Below are 17,502 nucleotides of genomic sequence, written 5' to 3' on the forward strand. Positions count from 1 at the left end.
ATTTCTACCTAAAGTCTTTGTTGCAGTATGGGAACTGACAATGCTCCCTGGTTGAGCTATTTTTTTTGCTTTATTTTTCTAGTGCTCAGAAAATTTGAGAGAGTTCCTGCCTCCAATCTGATTTATGGATCAGGAGAAGCTCAAATCCTTCAGACTCAGTCATTAGGAGGAAGCACACAAAATACAGCTTTTCAGTGCATTTCAGGTGAGAAAACTCTCAGAAAATCTGTAGAGACTGCACTAACTATCGTGGAAAATGGAAAATCTGCAGAGACTGCACTAACTATCGTGGAAAATAATGATTTTTTATATGATTAGCTTATATTTAAGTTCCTTGATGAACAATATGTGCAGTTTGGCACCAATTCACTGCAAGATATGAACAGTTGTTGCTGACCTTGGTTCAGGAAGAGATTGATTTTCTTTCAGAAAGAAGTTTTCTGACTTCACATGCCACTTCACACAAGTCATCTGACTTTAAGGCCAGTTGGTGTAGTTTGCAATACAGATGAGAGCTGAGTTTCAAACCAGGAAACATTCATCAGACTTTGCAGATGTGCAGACAAAAGTAGGATTAGGTGTTCAGGACATATGAAACCCAAGGTTTACCTCTTCCCAAATTACCTGATTGGCACATAAAAGAAGAATAATCATCCTTGCTTACATCAGAAGTGTATTGTAAGGAGTGCAGAGGTATTCCTCTGCCAAGTCTTACAGTCTATGTACTATATTGCATCTGGATACATTATGTTTGCTGGTTTAAGTGGGTTCAAAATCATCTAAAATCAAGGAGAATCACTGCAGTCCTTTCTGTCTGCTTTGAGTCAGTCTCACCTTGTGTCTCTTGATGCTCAGGCTGTAAAGGGAGGCAGAGGGGATACATTCAACCTGAAAACACCCTGGCAGCAATCACATAGGTAGCCTGTTTGTGAGGCACATATCACACAAGTCTGACAAATCAGTGCCTTTGTGTCACATACCATGATCTAGCTGGAGCAGTCACCTCTCATACTGAGAACTGAACATGTGAAGCATTTTAATATGTTGCTAAAATGACTTTCCCACACCAGATCATCTTCTGACTGTATACTCTAAGATTTCTTGCACCTTTCCATGAAAATGGAGGCCTTCAAAAGCAAGACACTGAATTGAAAGAACCTGAGAATGAACTTTTTGAGGAAAAGATGCCCCTTTGACAAGCAATCTGATTCAGTGCTATATTGCTGCATTTTAATTATAAGTTGCATCTACTGTAAATGGCAGCACTGCCACTCAACGTTACTGCTGTAGTGCTCACTGAGGGATAAGGGTTAATTTTCCTTCTCTGAGTCCCCATGAAGTCAGAGAGCTCAGCTTATGTTTCTGATGATGTTTTGATCTAAGTTGGTTGATTTTAAACTAAAGACATTTGGAAAGAGTTTCACCTGTGCTAGGAGCAAAGCTGTGGGAGCAAGTTAATGGTGGAGCAAGGACAGAGGGATCTTTAGCCATTCCTAAATCTGGGGGGGGGGTGGCTGTTGCTCCCTCACACTGGCCAGGGAGTTGCTGCATAGGCAGCCAGGATGATTGAAGAATTTCATGTTTTTCTCCTTCTTATCACTCCAATATTCATCACAACCTTTTTGCCATGGGGTTACTGTATCAGGCAGATGTGATATACTGGCAAAGAGGGTCATGTGAATTCTGTGTTGGGCAAAATTATCCAGAAGACATTAAATATTTGAGTGGGTGGTAAGACCTGTCTCAGCTGTTTGTATCATCAGGTGATGAACAACTTTTTGCATGAACTTAAGTTAGTTTAAAATTCTTACCCCTCTACTAAAATAGCTGAATACTTAAGTCCATCTGGCTAATGACATTCATGTGCTTGCAGTCTGATAGACATGTGAAAAACCAGGTAAGTGGCAGTAAGCAGTGGAATTTGTAGCAAAGGTTTTGCATGTGAAATGCTGGGATACCTAAGGTTTCTTTCCCATTTTTCAGGCTGTGAGAGGGAAGATGCATGTGGCTTTGCAGCTGTAACATCTGCTGGTGCTGAATTTATCTGTGAATTTTACAGTACTGCTGAAGTCAACTTCAATTGCACCACCTCTGGATTGGTAAGCATGATCATATTTAAAAATACGAATTTATCATAATGCTGTATGCTAAATATAAGTAGATGAGATCTCAGGAGAAAGGCAAGCTATTACTTTGCTCCTTGGATATTGTTCTTCTCTATGGCAGCAATAAATTCTTGCAAGTTGGTAAAGAAGTTCTACCCAGATGTTTCCAAAAGTGACGTCTGAATGCGTCAGTGTTTGGTTGAAACATCACACAGCACTGTTGCTCCTAAAACATGCTGAACTCCTGCAGTTAGGAAATCAGTCTGATTTTAAAGGAGGGTTAATCTGGATAGTCCTAACTAGAAGTATCCAGGTTGGTAATCAGATCACCTGAAACAGTTATAATTTCTGAGTCCCTTCCTCTAGCCCAGGGTTTGACCTGTGTGCTCTTCATCATTGTAATATTTTCCATTTCACTGCTCTTACATGCAGCAATGTATCCGTGCAGGGTCAAGGTCTCAGCTTGATAGAATAAGAAATGTCTGTATTAGACAGAATAAAAAGTGTCCACATGGAGCTATGGTGGTGATAACCCCTGTGTGTGCTAGTTCCTCCACTGAGTTTATGAATAAAGAAAATGTATTTTAGGAGAGGAAATCAATCAGGTTACATTTATTGTGCATTCCTGTTTTCTGTCTCAGGTGCAAGGTGTTTTGGGGAACTCTGCTGCCACTGGCATCAGTAGCCTCAGCTGCCTCCTTCATGTCAGGAACCCAGAGGGAGATGCACTGATGGTCTATTTGAAGAGAGGTACCAGATGTAAATCACTCACCTAATGTTAGACTCTGTGCCCAAACTGGTAGTTACTTATATATAGGATCATGGCTAAATGTGAAGGTCATTTTTGTTTAAGATGATCCAATACTTTTCAGAGCTCAACATTTAGTGGTATCCAAGAAACCTCAACAAATCTTCCCTTCGTGTCTTGTTCCCTAGAAATTAAGCATACAGCTTTTGCAAGCCATTTTGATGGCTTTTGCCAGCAAACAGTCCCATAAAAGCTCAAATGCTATCCAATATATTATGCTATTCTGTTCTGTTCTGATTCTCTTTAATAGACAGTTTGTTATTTGAATATATAAGGCATTGTTAATGACCAGCTTGTACATAATTTCATACTTCATGTTACTTTTGATAGTGAATTATTCTACTAATATAGCAGCCAAGGAATAACCTGCTCTCCAGTGAATCCCAAAGTGATTCAGCTAAACTGATGAATGTCTGAGATAAATTTTGTGCCTTTATTTATTTATTCATTGGCCTGAGTATGGTTGATAGCACTGCATGCCCCATCCAGTGTGTGTCCAGTTTTAAACCTCATGCCAAGCTAGAAACAAGACAACCAAATTCAGAATGCTGAAGGGTTTAAATCAAAACTCTCTGCTGTCACTGTGTTCTTGTTGCTTCTATACAAACCTCTGAATCCCTGTTTATTATTAATGATAAAAATAAAGAGCTAAGTATCACCTGAAAAAAACAAAGATGAGTCTCCTGAGCATTTTGCAATCAGTGTAATCTTGTTGAGATCAGATCTACTCTAGTTTTCTAGATCCAAGATTCTTTGAATAAGTTGGCAGAAACCTTAATTGCAGATGCAGTTGCACTGGCCAAATTACACATTTGACTTTTTAAATGAGATAAGTATGTTTCATTTATACCTCAGAGTTTTTAATGTAGTGCTTGAAAGCAGAATATTACCAGCCTTTCTGCATGTGTCAGTTTAGGAGCCCTTTGCTGGCAGTAACATCAGTTTAGGAGCCCTTTGCTGGCAGTACATCCTGACCAGCTCCCTAGCTATAATGGCACCAAACCATCCGATGATCTTATCTTGCTTCTGAATCTCAGAGTCCAGAAAATCATAAACCTTTCAGCCAGCTCCAGTCTGCAGGCAATCTAAAAGCAGGCCATCTTCTCTTGAGCTTTTTTGAACACTTCTTTTTTTCCTGTTCTGTCTACCCAGGGCAGGAATTTAACTGGTCTGGACTCAAGCCCTTTGAAAAGACTGGTTTTCAGAACGTGCTTTCCGGCGTCTACCACTCCATGGTGTTCTCAGCAGCTGCCACACTGCTGACTGATGCTCAGCTCTTCTGTCGCCAGGCTTGCAGCAGGGACTCCTGCTGTGATGGCTTCATCTTGAGCCAGGTTGCACTTGATACAGGTATTTCCTAATTGTAAAATAGAAACTCCTGCAGGAGGAAACAAGCTCTGAGTGGAAGTCATTTTTGGACACAGTACACCTACCTCTACATCATACCAATGTCACCAGACTACATTGTTGACAATTTTTGGTGTAGGCAGAATTTGAGTAATGCCCAAGACTTGGCCTGGAGCAGTGGAGATAAAGCCCTGACACAGCTCATTTGCCAGAAGCAAGTAGGAGTGGTATGGATGGAGTCTGGCAGAGGTGGGACTTGGGCAGAACCAGATTTCTGCCAGCAAGTTTAAGCACTATATATCAGTGCCTACTTTATGTAGTTTAGTTTCAAGCTCACATGGGATCAACTTTCCTGTTGGAGATGCATTTCCCATAGAAAATGTGAAGCTCTAATTGACATGCCTTAAGTTTTTTTAGAGGTAGACTCTGTCCATGGCCAGGAGTTGGACTTGATGGTCCTTGTGGGTCCTTCCAACTTGGGATATTCTATGAAATCCAGGCATGTGCTAGTGTCTGCTATGTGACAAACCCTTCCCCAGTCTGGAGTGAAAACTGATCCTGGATTTGAAAAAACTTTCTCTGTGGAAGTTGTAAAGCAAATATTTACAGAAAATTATTCTCTGTTTTGTCATTTTATATATTTTTGCATCTAAATATTTTGTGTGATATTGTAAAGTTTATTTCTCTATGCGTTTACAATCAAATTTTTGGGATTTCTGTACCTGTGAGTGCAGAAGGGGATATAGAGAAGGTGAATGTTGCAGAGCTATCTATTTAGTTGGGGTGACCTAATTGGATCAGTATGACAGGTAATGCATTACTTGGATCTAGCATTTTGTTTAAAAAAAAAAAGAAAAAAAAATAAGGAAAAAGTAGCATGTTCAATACTGTGTGTACCCAGTTCATAAAAACAAACCAGAGAAGACATTGTGAAAACCTTAGAAATGCCTGAGCTGAGACAAGAAGTGCAAAGCCAGAGCTGAGTATTGCTCCTAGAAGTTTTGGTAACAGACTGATGCCAGAACCCCTGGCCCTAAGCACACTGGTCCCCTGATTCCCACCACGATGCTGGGGGAGACTCAGGCCTGGCCTGACTGAAATCAGGCACCAATCCAAGGAACCATCCCAATAAAAATAGAAGTGCTTTTTTTGGTTCAGAACCTGCGATCGTAAAACTGCCAAAGGATTGAATGAGTCTCTGTGGTGCTATAAAGTGCTGAGAATATTGCTGGGTATTATCAGATAATAGTAATATTTTATTAAGTGGTAAATAGTATGTGCTTGAAGTCTCTGAAAAACATGCTGCACATGTTTCATTTGGGTATGAGTAGCTAATCTTAGTACTCCAATTTGAACATATGGCTCTGAGTTCTTCTTTTTGGTAGCTATACTAAGAGGTGACACAGGTTCATTTGGTATTTAGGCAGAGTATTGGGGTGCTTGGGTGAAAAGCTCTGTGCAGATGCAAAGCATTACTGGAGTGATGCAGCTCTCTCTTTGCCTGACCCTAGGTACCATTCTGTGTAGTTTGCTGAGCTCCCCAGATGTGCTGATCTGCAATGAAAAAGGTTGGAGTCCCACACCAACCTCCATCACAGGTCAGATGTGTAACGGTGTGAGCTATAACGAAAAGGAGAAGACATTTTCCTTCACCCTGGGAGGTCAAGTGTTCAGTGGAAGTATGTCAATGAATTATTTCAATTTACATTAGTTTTCTTTAATTCCTGTATAGACTCTGCCTTTTTCACCAGCCTGCTCTTATACTTCAGTACTTTTCTTCCTCAAGTAAATCTGTATCAGTACAACCACAACAGAATAAGAATTGTCTAGTTGGATGCATTGTTGGACCTCTTGTGTTTTCCTGTGTGAACATTAATGAAAGTCAAGAGTGTGTTTAGTATGTCACTCTATAATACTTCCAGCATTTACTTCAGGCAGATTCAAGCCAATAATCTGAAAGAAAGGTGAATAATCTAAAAGAAAGTTAACGTCTGGAGCAAAGATAAAGAGGGAGATGCCCAGAGCTGCACAGTAAATGCAGTGATGGAAAATTAAGTAAAGCCTTTGCACTCTGGACTCAGATTAGTCCCACAACACCTGGGAGCTTCTTCCTTAGGGTGTTGTATTGTAAATAATGTGATGTATAGTCTAGTGGTGTGTTTTCTATGACTTTCTGAGCATTTCAGTACTGTGTGTTTAATTTGAGCAACTGTTCTAACAAAATTTTTTCTTTATTAGCTTCTCCATTGGTGGAAGAGGCAGAAAGAAATTTTACTACCTTTCAGCAAGTTTACCTGTGGAGAGGTGAGTTATCTTACTGGAGTTGTTATAAAAACTTAGGATGAACTGTAGGCAGTGGCAGATGTCTGTTCTATAATGGAAGTGTCATTGTCACTTCATTTTACGCTGTGCAAATTGAGACACTACTCAGAAGCCTTTTCTGGCAGGGATGGGTAAACTGGAGAAATTCTACTGTAGTTTCATGAAATTTGGGTATGTTCTTGTGTCTAGACCATAACTTATAACTTTTAATCCCTGTGAAAATGGTATGACACTTGCCTTTGTCCCATCAGTGTCCAGGTACCATAATAATTTGGCCCTTTATGCATAACTACATAGGTTATGTTTATTAGCATGATAACAATATATGCATTATTTTTGCAAGTTTACTTTCTGAATGTGGCCATGTACATAGCAGGACCTGCACAAATGATTTGTAATACTGCTGTATAAAAGCACACAGCCTCCAGAGCACTAATGCTGAATGCATAGTGACTGTGGATATGACATTTGCTTTTGTCATCCAAACAGTGTATTTTGGTTTAGATTTTCCCTAGAATTATACAGAGATGGTTTTACTCATTTTTGATTCAACAGTTGGTGGAACTACCAAAGGGTTTTTTTCAAATGGTGCACATCAAAATATTTGTTAAATTTTGGGAACAAAAGATTATCTTCTCTCATGGTAGAAAGATAAAGGGAATTACTATGCTCTTCCTGTTGCATTCCAGACTCCAATAAGATCACCCAGACTAAAACCTCTGCATGTGATACTGCTGCTTTGAAGACAGAGAATGATCTAACATTATCAGGTATTGTATCCAGGGCAGACAGATAAGGTAGCAGAAGGTAGCAGAGGAGGAGTGCAGTATTTAACCAGAAAATAGCATGTATTGCTATAGATGTTCAGAATGATATAGGTATTGTAAAATCCAGAGCATTTCTGTTAAGTAGGTCTGATAGAGGTTTTGAGAAAGATCTTAAAACTATAAGCCTCTTGGCTTTGTGGTTTTTACCTTCCCAGGCCAGGCTAGAAGTGAAAGTGTTAAAATTATATGTGCAAGGTTGTTCTTTCAGACTTACTGAACTGAAAACACTCAGGAAATAATATCGGCTGAGAAAATGTTTTACATAAACCCAGGAATGAAATCCTTAGCCTGGGCATATTGACTGCTACTGACAGCATGACTGTAAATATGAAGCTTAGAGGGACTCAGGATGAAACTGCAATCACAAGTGTTTCTTCCATGCATGATGAAAGTGAGGGACCTGTGAACCTCTCTTTGTTCCTTTGTTATTCCAGAGTCTGTGCTTAGTTTTACTATGTTGTGTGTGGATCCAACATCATTTGTATTATGTTGCTAGAGTTCATTTGGGCCTTCAGCACAGTAATTCTAAAAGAAAGTGAGCAGTGGAGCCTGTTGAGAGCACTTTGGTTCATCTCTAAAGAACTGTAGTATTTCCTGAGGAGCCTTGATAAACACCTGAGCATATGATTTAATACATGCAAAATCCTAAAAGGAAGTGAATTGCTGATTTTGCTTTTGTAATTTGAAAGGAAAGTAAACTAAAAATGCCTATTTACCTAGCAGAAGTTCTATACAATTAGGGGTATTTTAAAGTCTAGACTTAAAAATGAGTGGGAAAAAAAAGCACTTAACACAGTGCTTAAGATTCTCTTGTATTTACCTGCCAAGGCATGACTGCAGCCCTCAGGGTTCTCTATTTGCCTTGCTGGGGCTGATGATATCATTAAAACCTGAAGTTATGCAAGGAATGTAGTTTCTACCTCCATCCCTAGGTCTTATTCATGGCACCAGCTGTTTCAGGAAAACTGGAGGTTGATGTTAAGACTTGAGACAGGATTTATAAGCCACCTTTTTTAAGAAGTTATGAATACATTTGGGAAAATGTCTACAAAGCTTTTATGGCTTCATGATCATTCATAAAACATATAGTAACACATCTTTTCTAGTTTCTGATAGAAAATTCAAAGTTATTATGCACTCCCAGCATGTCAGTAAGTGCTTCAGCACTTCAGCTGCAATCATCAGCATTGCTTTACTTTTTCTTCTTTCATTATTGTCTGGTTGTCTCAGTGCATGTAAGATGAAATAACAGAATGCCTCACAATTTTGGAGCAACTGGGGATGAGACCTGCTGATGTTATTTGATAAATAAGAAAGGGTTTATGAAGAAGTTTGTAAGAGATCAATGAGGAGTGCACTTCTCTTTCAACATTGGACCCTTATTTGAAGGAATAAATTTGGACACAGCCCGAAATAACTGTGATTGATTGTTCCAAAGGGAGCTCAGGAGATATAAAGCATTGCATACATGTCTAAAGGTCACAGGCAGGTGACAAAAAGTAGTTATTTAATGTGGTCTGTGGGAGCGTAAACTAGGAGAAGTCAGGTTAAATGACTGAAATAAATATTAAGCTTGACAAGAAAACTTTTAACACTGAGTGGTGTAAAAACTTCTGAAGGGAATATAAGGAAACTGCTGTATTTTGGAATAATAAAACTAGATTAATTAAGGAATTGCAAACATCCTCTGAGAATCACTGAATCGTTAAATTTTAGGGGTTGGAATGGACCTTAGTGGTCATCTAGTCCCAACCTCCTGCCATGGGCAGGGACATCTCCCCACTAGACCAGTTGGCTTGAGGCCTTGAACAACCCTGAACTGCCAGGGTTTGAGCATCATACTTCACTGCTAGGATAATGTGTTTCATGATAGAGTAGAGAGAACCCTCTAATTTCTAGAAGCTGGATTTCCATGTAGTTTTTGGGTGGTAGAAATAGTCTGAGAATGCTATTTTGTGCGGTGCAACTTGGCAGGAAACATTGCCTGCAGGAGCATCAATGTCTGTGACTGGACAACTCTGTTAAGGAAAGCAGCCTTTGGGTGAATGCTAGCCCTACAGAATAGTTACAGCTGTTTCACCAGGAAAGGCAGAATTTTATATATAAATAAATTTAATTAATTCCAGATCAGAGTAAAGTGTCTTTTTGTGGGTTGGTTTGTCATTTGTTTGCATCTCAGATTCTACAAAGGATCTTTTCTACCTGATGGACAACAGCAGGATACAAAGTGACCAGAACTCTTCTCTCCCTTACCAGCAGTATTGGGTCTTCAAGCAGAAGTACTCAGCTGAGGAAGCTGTGCTTTGGTGTCTCACACGTAAGACATCTTGGAGACTGCTATTTTGTAGGGAGTAATAATTAACTAAATTCTTTTAATAGGTATTAAAATAATGATGAGTACAAACTTTGGACTTTGAGATTTTTTTGGTGGAAACTCCTAAAATTTTCATGGAAATTTCTAATGGGGCCACCTGTTTCTTCCTTACACTCTTTTATCTCTCATGGCAGAAAGGGTATCTGTCTTTCATCATCAGGGTAATCCTTTTGTGGGCAAGAGAAGTTGAAGATACAGCTTAGGCAATGCTCTGCTCTTCATGAAATGTGCCCCTCCAAAGAGTGAGATAAGAGAGTGGTAAAAGAAGAAGGTAAAATACATATACTTGGGGTTAATGATAAAGTATATTTTGTTTCAATAAATGGAGGAGAGTTTCTAGCTCTACCAGAAGGCAGAAGTAAGAGTATTAACAGTGCACAAACATCAGTGTAAGAGGTCAGTAGATCTGTGCCTGTTTAAAATTAAGCATTGACATACAGATTTACAGAAGCCATTGCCAGGGTAATTAAGAAATAGGTTTGAAAGATTTGGTTCTTTTCTGCAGGTGCATTATTACCCTGGGGCAAATTTCAGCACAAATTGCCACAAGCAAATGGCTCGAACAGCTGATTCTAGAAAAATTATGTGTAATTTTGCATGATGCATGAATGCCTCAAAAATATTTTTTTGTCAAAACTTCCTAAGGTGTTGTAAACTTTATTTCCCTTTTAATTCTTTAAAATAACAGACCCACAACTGATACAGAGTTCTTTTATGATTATATATACTTTGTATGTCAGATTTACTAAAAAGAAAGAAATCTTTATGAATCAAAATATCAGAGTGACACCAATACACTGGAGTATTGTGACAGCTTGTCACTGCTGGGAAATCTATCTTTCCAATTAGCTGTCCTGTATCTCCTTTTCTGTGCTCTCCAGATAAGCCTGTTCTACACTAGAAACAGAATATGTCTTTCTTCTTCTTGCACTTTTAATTCATTAAATTAATCAATTTGCACAATATCGACATTCTCACTTTTGGTTGTTTGCTGGTGCATAGCTTTAATTGTGCTGAAGACATGAAGAGGAACAGAGAGGGAAGAAGTTCTCAGGTGTGTGTAACTGTTTGTGACTTTGTTTCCTAGGCTGTGCCCAAGAAGAAGAGTTTTGTCGAATGGCAGATCTTCAGAACACCACAGACAAGTACTTTGTGTGCACCCTCTATCCAGAGGCACAGATTTGTGACAGCAGCATGGATCAAACACCAGAAAACTGTCCAACCGTGTTACCCTGGCAGCCACAGACACTCTATCATAAAATAGGCAAGTTTTGATATTTGGGTGTATAATGTCTACTCTAACCCTGGTAATGCAAGATAGTGTTTTGGCTCTGGATTCTGAGATAAAAAAGTCTGAATGTATGAATGAGTTCTGGGATGTGATGGTGCAAGGACAGGTCAGGATGTTCAAGGTATGTTTTTTCATTTTCAGTTCTGAATGGAAAGGTATTAAACATGACTTCACCCTCCACCTCAGCTATTCCCAGTTCAGAGAGGCCAAGGGGTAGCTCAGATAGTTTGTGTGCCAGCTCTTAGATCTTTTTAGAACATGGGTGAAAAGGGAATGTCATTGAAACATAATCAATGCCATTTTCTACCATTAAAATTTCCATGGTAAATAACGCAAACATTGAAAGCACTGACTAACATTTTTTATATTATTTTTCTTATTTCTGGCACATCCAGAGCTACAGACGTGGATTTTAACGTTTGCTCTTTGAATACTTGGGAAGTTCAATGATTTTCTCATAGGGCTCATGTGAGGAAGGAAGACAAACAAGCCTCTTATCACTGTACAGGAGCCTATAATTCTGCTGTGAATAATGTAAAGGTCCACTGAACTAAGCTATCCAATCATGTCTTTTTGGGGAGCCCAAAGTGCAGCACAGGTTGAATAATGCATGAGCACACTCGAGTCTCCCAGTCTGGAGCTGTACCCTAGTTTTTGACCTTGTGAAAGGAGTAGCATCAATACAGGTGTCAAAAACAGAAGTCCTGGGCTGGAAGTCTTTCCTTGGTGATATACTTTGCTCAGCTTTTACAGCTTTCACTTGTCAGATTTTTGTTCATCTTCAGCCTTAACCATCAAAATTTTGCTGTGTGTGCTGGTTTGGGCTGGAGTGGAATTAACTTTCTTCACAGTGTGGGGCTATGTTTAGGATTTGTGCAGAGCACAGGGGTGATAACATAGAGATGTTTTTGTTATTGCTGAGCAGAGTTTACACAGAGTCAAGGCCTTTTCTGCTTTTTGCACTGCCCACCTGGCAAGGAGAAGTTGGGAATGCATGGGAGGTTGGGAGGAGACACAGACAGGTGACCCAAACTGACCAAAGGGATAATTCCATACCATAGGACATCATGCTCAGTATATAAGGTGGGAGGAAGAAGGGAAGGAGGGGGACATCTGGAGTGATGACATTTGTCTTCCCAAGGAACCATTATGTGTGATGGGCTCTGCTCTCCTGGGGATGGCTGATCACCTCCTGCCTGTGGGAACCAGTGAATTGATTCCTTGGTTTGCTCTGCTTGTGTGAGCAGCTTTTGCTTTCTCTATTCTATTGTCTTTATCTCAAACCATGAGTTTTTCTAGTTTTAACCCTCCTGATTCACTCCCCCATTCTGTTGGTGTGTAAGTGAGTAAGTGGCTGTGTGGTGTTTGGTGGCTGCCTGGGGTTAAACCATGAGACTGTGATAATGTACAATTGTCTTTTGATTGACCAGGACACAGCATAGAAACATAAACTTGACCCTTTACCATTTGATTGCTTGACCAATATATGTATATGACAAGGTTAAACTGATTTTTCCAACTTTGTTTTTCATTTTCCTTCCAGTCACTCTTAAAAGTTCTGTGAAGAGCTTCTACACACGTGTACCATTCCAGAAGGTAACAGGAATCTCAGTGAGGAATAAGACTGACCTAAGCAGAAAAGCTGTTTCAGATGGGTAGGATACAACTGTTTCTTTGTTTTTTCCTGGAATTTTAACTATGCCTGGAGTACCAAGACCCTGTTATGCAGATAAGGGGGGTTAGATGTGTTTATCCAAAATCAGCATTATTTGAGAATGTTTAATGAAGAAGAAATAACACGTTTTAAAGGAAGCTTGTAATTGAGTTATAAATATTAATGCATATAATTACTAATTATGTGTGAAAAAGTTTTTTGCTCTAAGGGTGGTGAGACATTGGAACAGGTTGCCCAGGGAAGTGGTGGCTGTCCTGACCTTGGTGGTGTTCAAAGCCAGGTTGGATGAGGCCTTGAGCAACCTGATCTAGTGAGGAGGTGTCCCTGCCCATGGCAGGGGGTTGGGACTACATGATCCGTAAGGTCTATTCCAACCCTTAAAATTATATGATTCTATGATATGAAAATTATTACTTATACTACTATTAAATTGCTGGTTGAGCAGTTAATTCTCTTCTCAATAATATACTAAATTAATTCAGGCTGATATATTTAGGGCAGATATCAAAAATAATCATCTAAATTATCCATGTAGAATGATGAAACATAATTTCATCTGCATATGGGAAATGTATGGAAGTGTGTATGCAGTATGAAGAATCATACTGGTTCTTCAGCCTTATTTTGAAAGGAATCTCTACAGCTTCTCTCCACTATGCAATGTCCTCTCTTCTCCATCCCAGAGACTGATTATTAATGATCCTAACAGTGATGTTTTTCTTTTCCCAGGTTTTTTGAGTGTGAGCGTTGGTGTGACACTGACCCTTGTTGCACAGGCTTTGGCTTTTTTAATGACTCCCAGCTATCAGGTATTTTCCCACTATATTTAGTTTTAAAATAACTGAAGTCTTTTTCATTATACAATTTTTACCATTCTTTACACTAAAGAGCACTTTAAAAGTCCTTTGAGATTCCATACACCTGTCTTTAGCACCTTTTTGAGTAACCATAACCATTTCTAGGAGTTCAGCCCAATGACACACTCCACATCTCATAGGTTATTAAGAAAACTTCATGAGATTGAATTCTGAAGAGACAGCAGTTCCAACAACATGAAATCAGACTGATCAAACTCCAATTACTTCTCTTTTATCAACCTCTCTTCCAAAATGTTGCTTGACTTCTTTTTGTGATTTTCCCCAGTGTGTTATTTCATTTTTCACATGTAATGCTACACATAGTAAGCACATAGTATCTGTGGATGCTTTGGGGCTGCTTTTGGCTTTCTTGGATGTCTGAACATCTCTGCTCCCAGATTTTAGACTTCTACTTAAGGAAGATTGATTGTGGATAGAACTTGCCTATCTGCTTCTCCTTAAGTGTTTTAGCTACTTAATACAGCTGAAGTCGGATTTCTGTTAGTCTGAGGAAATCAAATCTTTGGAAGTATGTGTGACTTGAGAGCCATTAGAAAGTCGAACAAACATTTTATTCTCCTGAGATAACTAAATTGAGGGGTGTTGTCACCCTGTGCTCCCTCTCTTGTCAGCAGAAAGATGTGTGGACACAACTATGGGGTCATTAAGAGCTTTGGTTGACTGAATCAGTTCTGGAGGTACTTTTCTTTCTCTCCACTGGCATGAAGAAAATGCTCTGTTTAAAAGCAAGTCTTTAGCTGATGTCTAAAATTGGATGTCATCCAGGTCAAAGTCAACGAAATAGTTTTTAATATTTTATTCTAAATTCAGATTTAAGCTACTAATATGCCTAACTGTTTTTCGAGAAGTCATGGGGTAATCAGAGCTTCCTGAGGTCACAAGCATATGCTGGTTTTACAATTCATTTGGGAATTTGAAACACTTCAGAAATAAATATTTTTAATTCCTGTTTTTGTTGAGGAAACATAATTTTCACTTAGTCGAAAAATGAATAGCTTGGGAAATTAATCCAGTGTAGTTTAGATTGGAATTAATGCACTAATAAAAAATAGTTGCCCGTTCTCATATCTCCATATGACCATGTGAATTCAGTCTCACCTGAGTATGACTTTTAGTTTCTTTAGATAGTTCTAAAATAAATGGAGGATTTTAAAGCATGAAACATGCAAAACTGACACCCCTTGGTTTATTTGATTAACATATATTATCTGTGGCATTTCAGGTGTCCAATCTTGGTATTTGTATAGGCAAGAGAACTTTCAGTGGTGGTTTTAACATGAGCTAGGATAAATCTTAAATTAAAGTGCTAGTTGTGTTTGAAATCCTCCTTTTTTTTTTTTCAGGAACATAATTATTTACACTAGGTCTTTGAAGGACAAAATTTTTAGCTTGGTGTATGTAGAGACATGTTTCAATATACACACAGATTTTTAATTTTCAGGCAAAAGGGTTTTCTGCTCAGAGTGCTCATCTTTGCTCAGTGGAAATACTCCGTGACTTTAATGGATTATAATGTTGGTATCCACCCTCCTTCAAATTGAATTAATTGGGATTTTTCAACACTAGTTTCAGGAATAGTAAAACTTGGCCCATTTTAAGTATTTCCTTTCTTTGATTTCTACGTAAGTTGAATTTCATTTAACATTCAGTGGAACCATGTTGTATTCACTTTCTGCAAAATACTATATAGGAGAGGAAAATTTTCCTTTTAATTCTTATAACCATGCATTTCTTTGGCAGGTGGAAAGATCATGTGCATGACTTTGAACAGCCTTGGAATCCAGACGTGTGCTGAGGAAACAAGAAGTTCTTGGCAAGTTTCAGATTGTAATTCACCAGATGCTGAAGTCAGAATACACCCATTTGGCTGGTACCAAAAGCCTGGTAAGTAATACAGAACACATGACCTTTCTATCTGATTTCTGCTCACTAAAGCTTATTATTTAGCTTTAATGTATAGAAGTTCCAGCTTTTAGCTGGAGGACCCATTTGCAAGGATCACAAATAGACAAGGCAAAGTCTAGGGAACAAGGGAGAGAAGGGAGCAATTTAATCTCCATTTTATTAGACAAAGAATAGAAATGCCTCAAAGAGGAATGATTTATTTTTTAGATTTTATTGAAGTCTTTCAGCCAACATTGGAATCCAAATATATTTTGCTTCACTGCACAGACCTGGTCAGGAAAACATTCTTTGTTTCTCACTGCTGGACTTCTGGTTGAACACTGTGTGTGGAGTCATAACTTCAAACGGTTTGGTTTCGTTACAGAATTTAAAATTCACTTTTGTCTGTTTTGGTAAAGAAAGTGCCAAGACCAAATTCCAGGGTAACACTGTATTCTTCAAGCAGTAAGAAGCCATCACGTGTTTAAACAGAACAGCAGTTTTGAGATGTTGGGTCATTTCCTCAAGAATCAAAACCACTCCTAGTCCAAGTGAATTTTCTTTTCCATAGCAAAACAAAAGCTCCATTACTTTGTTGAAATTTTCAGTGTGTTTATCATTTGTGACACTTCTTTTGGGCAGGCCAAGTTCTACTTTGTTAAGCTTTGAAACAGTAAGGAAAACTATTGCCTGGCTGTCTAACTGTATCCTGCTCCATGGGAGGTCAACCTGCTATTGAGTCACACAGGCAGAACCATGTTGAACTCCACTGAGAGCAGTGAGGGCCCATGGGGGCAGGTCTGGTAATGTTGACAGAATCTGGAAGAAAAATTGACTATGGAGTGCTTTCTCCCACTTTTACACTCCCTTAGTTCTTGCAGAGTAGAGAAGAGCTGATACCTGAGAGGACAGGGAAGGCACAAAGTGTGGATATATATAGTCCAGGGCACAGGGTAGAAAGATAATTCAGCTAAAGTTGTGTAGAGATAGATCATATATTGTGGTGATACAATGTGTTTTGAGATGTTGATAAAGAACACATTCATTCACACTCTAAGTGTCTGATAAATATGAACTCAGTCCTGGGCTCTTTCGATCCTGACAGGCCCTAAGCCCACTGGACCATCCATGTGCTCCTCTAGTGGGGCCACCCTTGTTAAAGGTTAGAGGTAGCACAGAGCTGGGAAGCACTATGAAGCTTATATGGTGGGATGGGCTGAGGGTCTGTCACTGAGAGGAAGGGAACAGCAGCCCTGATAAAGCAGGCAGTGGCAGGAGCCTGATGGCAGTGGGTGTTGAAAGGCAAACAGGAGTAAAATTGAAGAATGGTAGAAAAGTGGAGTGAAGAGGAGACAGCAGAGGTGGAGATATACTTCCATTTCTTGGAATCATTTTTCCTCTTGTAGGCAAAGAACTAACTAAAAATAAAGGATGTTTCTCACTTGATGGACAGAGGGATGACAAAGAGGAGCGTGGGGTGTATGCAAAGTGGGGAGCGTTAGGAGACACAGTGACATTTCCTTATGTAGTGAGGGAACTTCAGATGTGTTTCCACCATGACACACAGCAAGGCACAGATGTTTATGCAAATGGAGATATTTACAGACAAAAATTTGTATCAGTTGTGCTGGTGTGTTGGGGCTCTGGGAACCAGGAAAAGGAACAAAAAGGCTCTGAGGCTAAAAGGGAAAATGAGTGAAATCTGGAGTAAATTACAGTAGGCAGTGGGACATAAGCAGGAAGCAGGGTCTTTGGTTTTGGTCCACAGGCTTGTAGGAAGGTACTTGTGGCTCCATGTTTCTTAATATGTTCTGTTAAGACAAATTGTGAGCAGTTTCCTGCCTGGCTCTGCTCATGAGAAGTTTGTCTCTGTATGTGTAGCTATGGCTGCAGCTCAGTCAACAAGGAACGTAGAGTAGTATTTTAAAGAGCTGTGGATAGCCCCAATTCTTCACTGCTGTGAATGGGAAAAAAAATTTAGAAATATCTAT

The 17,502-nt window shown here is 39.2% G+C and overlaps 1 protein-coding gene across 1 annotated transcript in view; it reads left to right on the forward strand.

Annotated features, from left to right (window-relative positions):
- Window positions 1–17,502, forward strand: part of LOC103808330 (thyroglobulin-like) — a gene marked incomplete at both ends in the record, with an annotated part of 111,822 nt that overhangs the window by 5,886 nt on the left and 88,434 nt on the right. Inside the window, 12 exons of the mRNA XM_009081108.1 lie at window positions 83–205; window positions 1,984–2,099; window positions 2,747–2,855; window positions 4,066–4,263; window positions 5,772–5,939; window positions 6,499–6,564; window positions 7,272–7,352; window positions 9,589–9,726; window positions 10,871–11,047; window positions 12,618–12,729; window positions 13,479–13,558; window positions 15,368–15,511. Coding sequence (XP_009079356.1) covers window positions 83–205; window positions 1,984–2,099; window positions 2,747–2,855; window positions 4,066–4,263; window positions 5,772–5,939; window positions 6,499–6,564; window positions 7,272–7,352; window positions 9,589–9,726; window positions 10,871–11,047; window positions 12,618–12,729; window positions 13,479–13,558; window positions 15,368–15,511 — 1,512 coding nt within the window. The remainder of the gene's footprint in view (window positions 1–82; window positions 206–1,983; window positions 2,100–2,746; window positions 2,856–4,065; window positions 4,264–5,771; window positions 5,940–6,498; window positions 6,565–7,271; window positions 7,353–9,588; window positions 9,727–10,870; window positions 11,048–12,617; window positions 12,730–13,478; window positions 13,559–15,367; window positions 15,512–17,502) is intronic.

The sequence above is a fragment of the Acanthisitta chloris genome, unplaced genomic scaffold (genome assembly GCF_000695815.1).
Source record: "Acanthisitta chloris isolate BGI_N310 unplaced genomic scaffold, ASM69581v1 scaffold2628, whole genome shotgun sequence".
In the NCBI taxonomy this organism is placed as follows: domain Eukaryota; kingdom Metazoa; phylum Chordata; class Aves; order Passeriformes; family Acanthisittidae; genus Acanthisitta; species Acanthisitta chloris.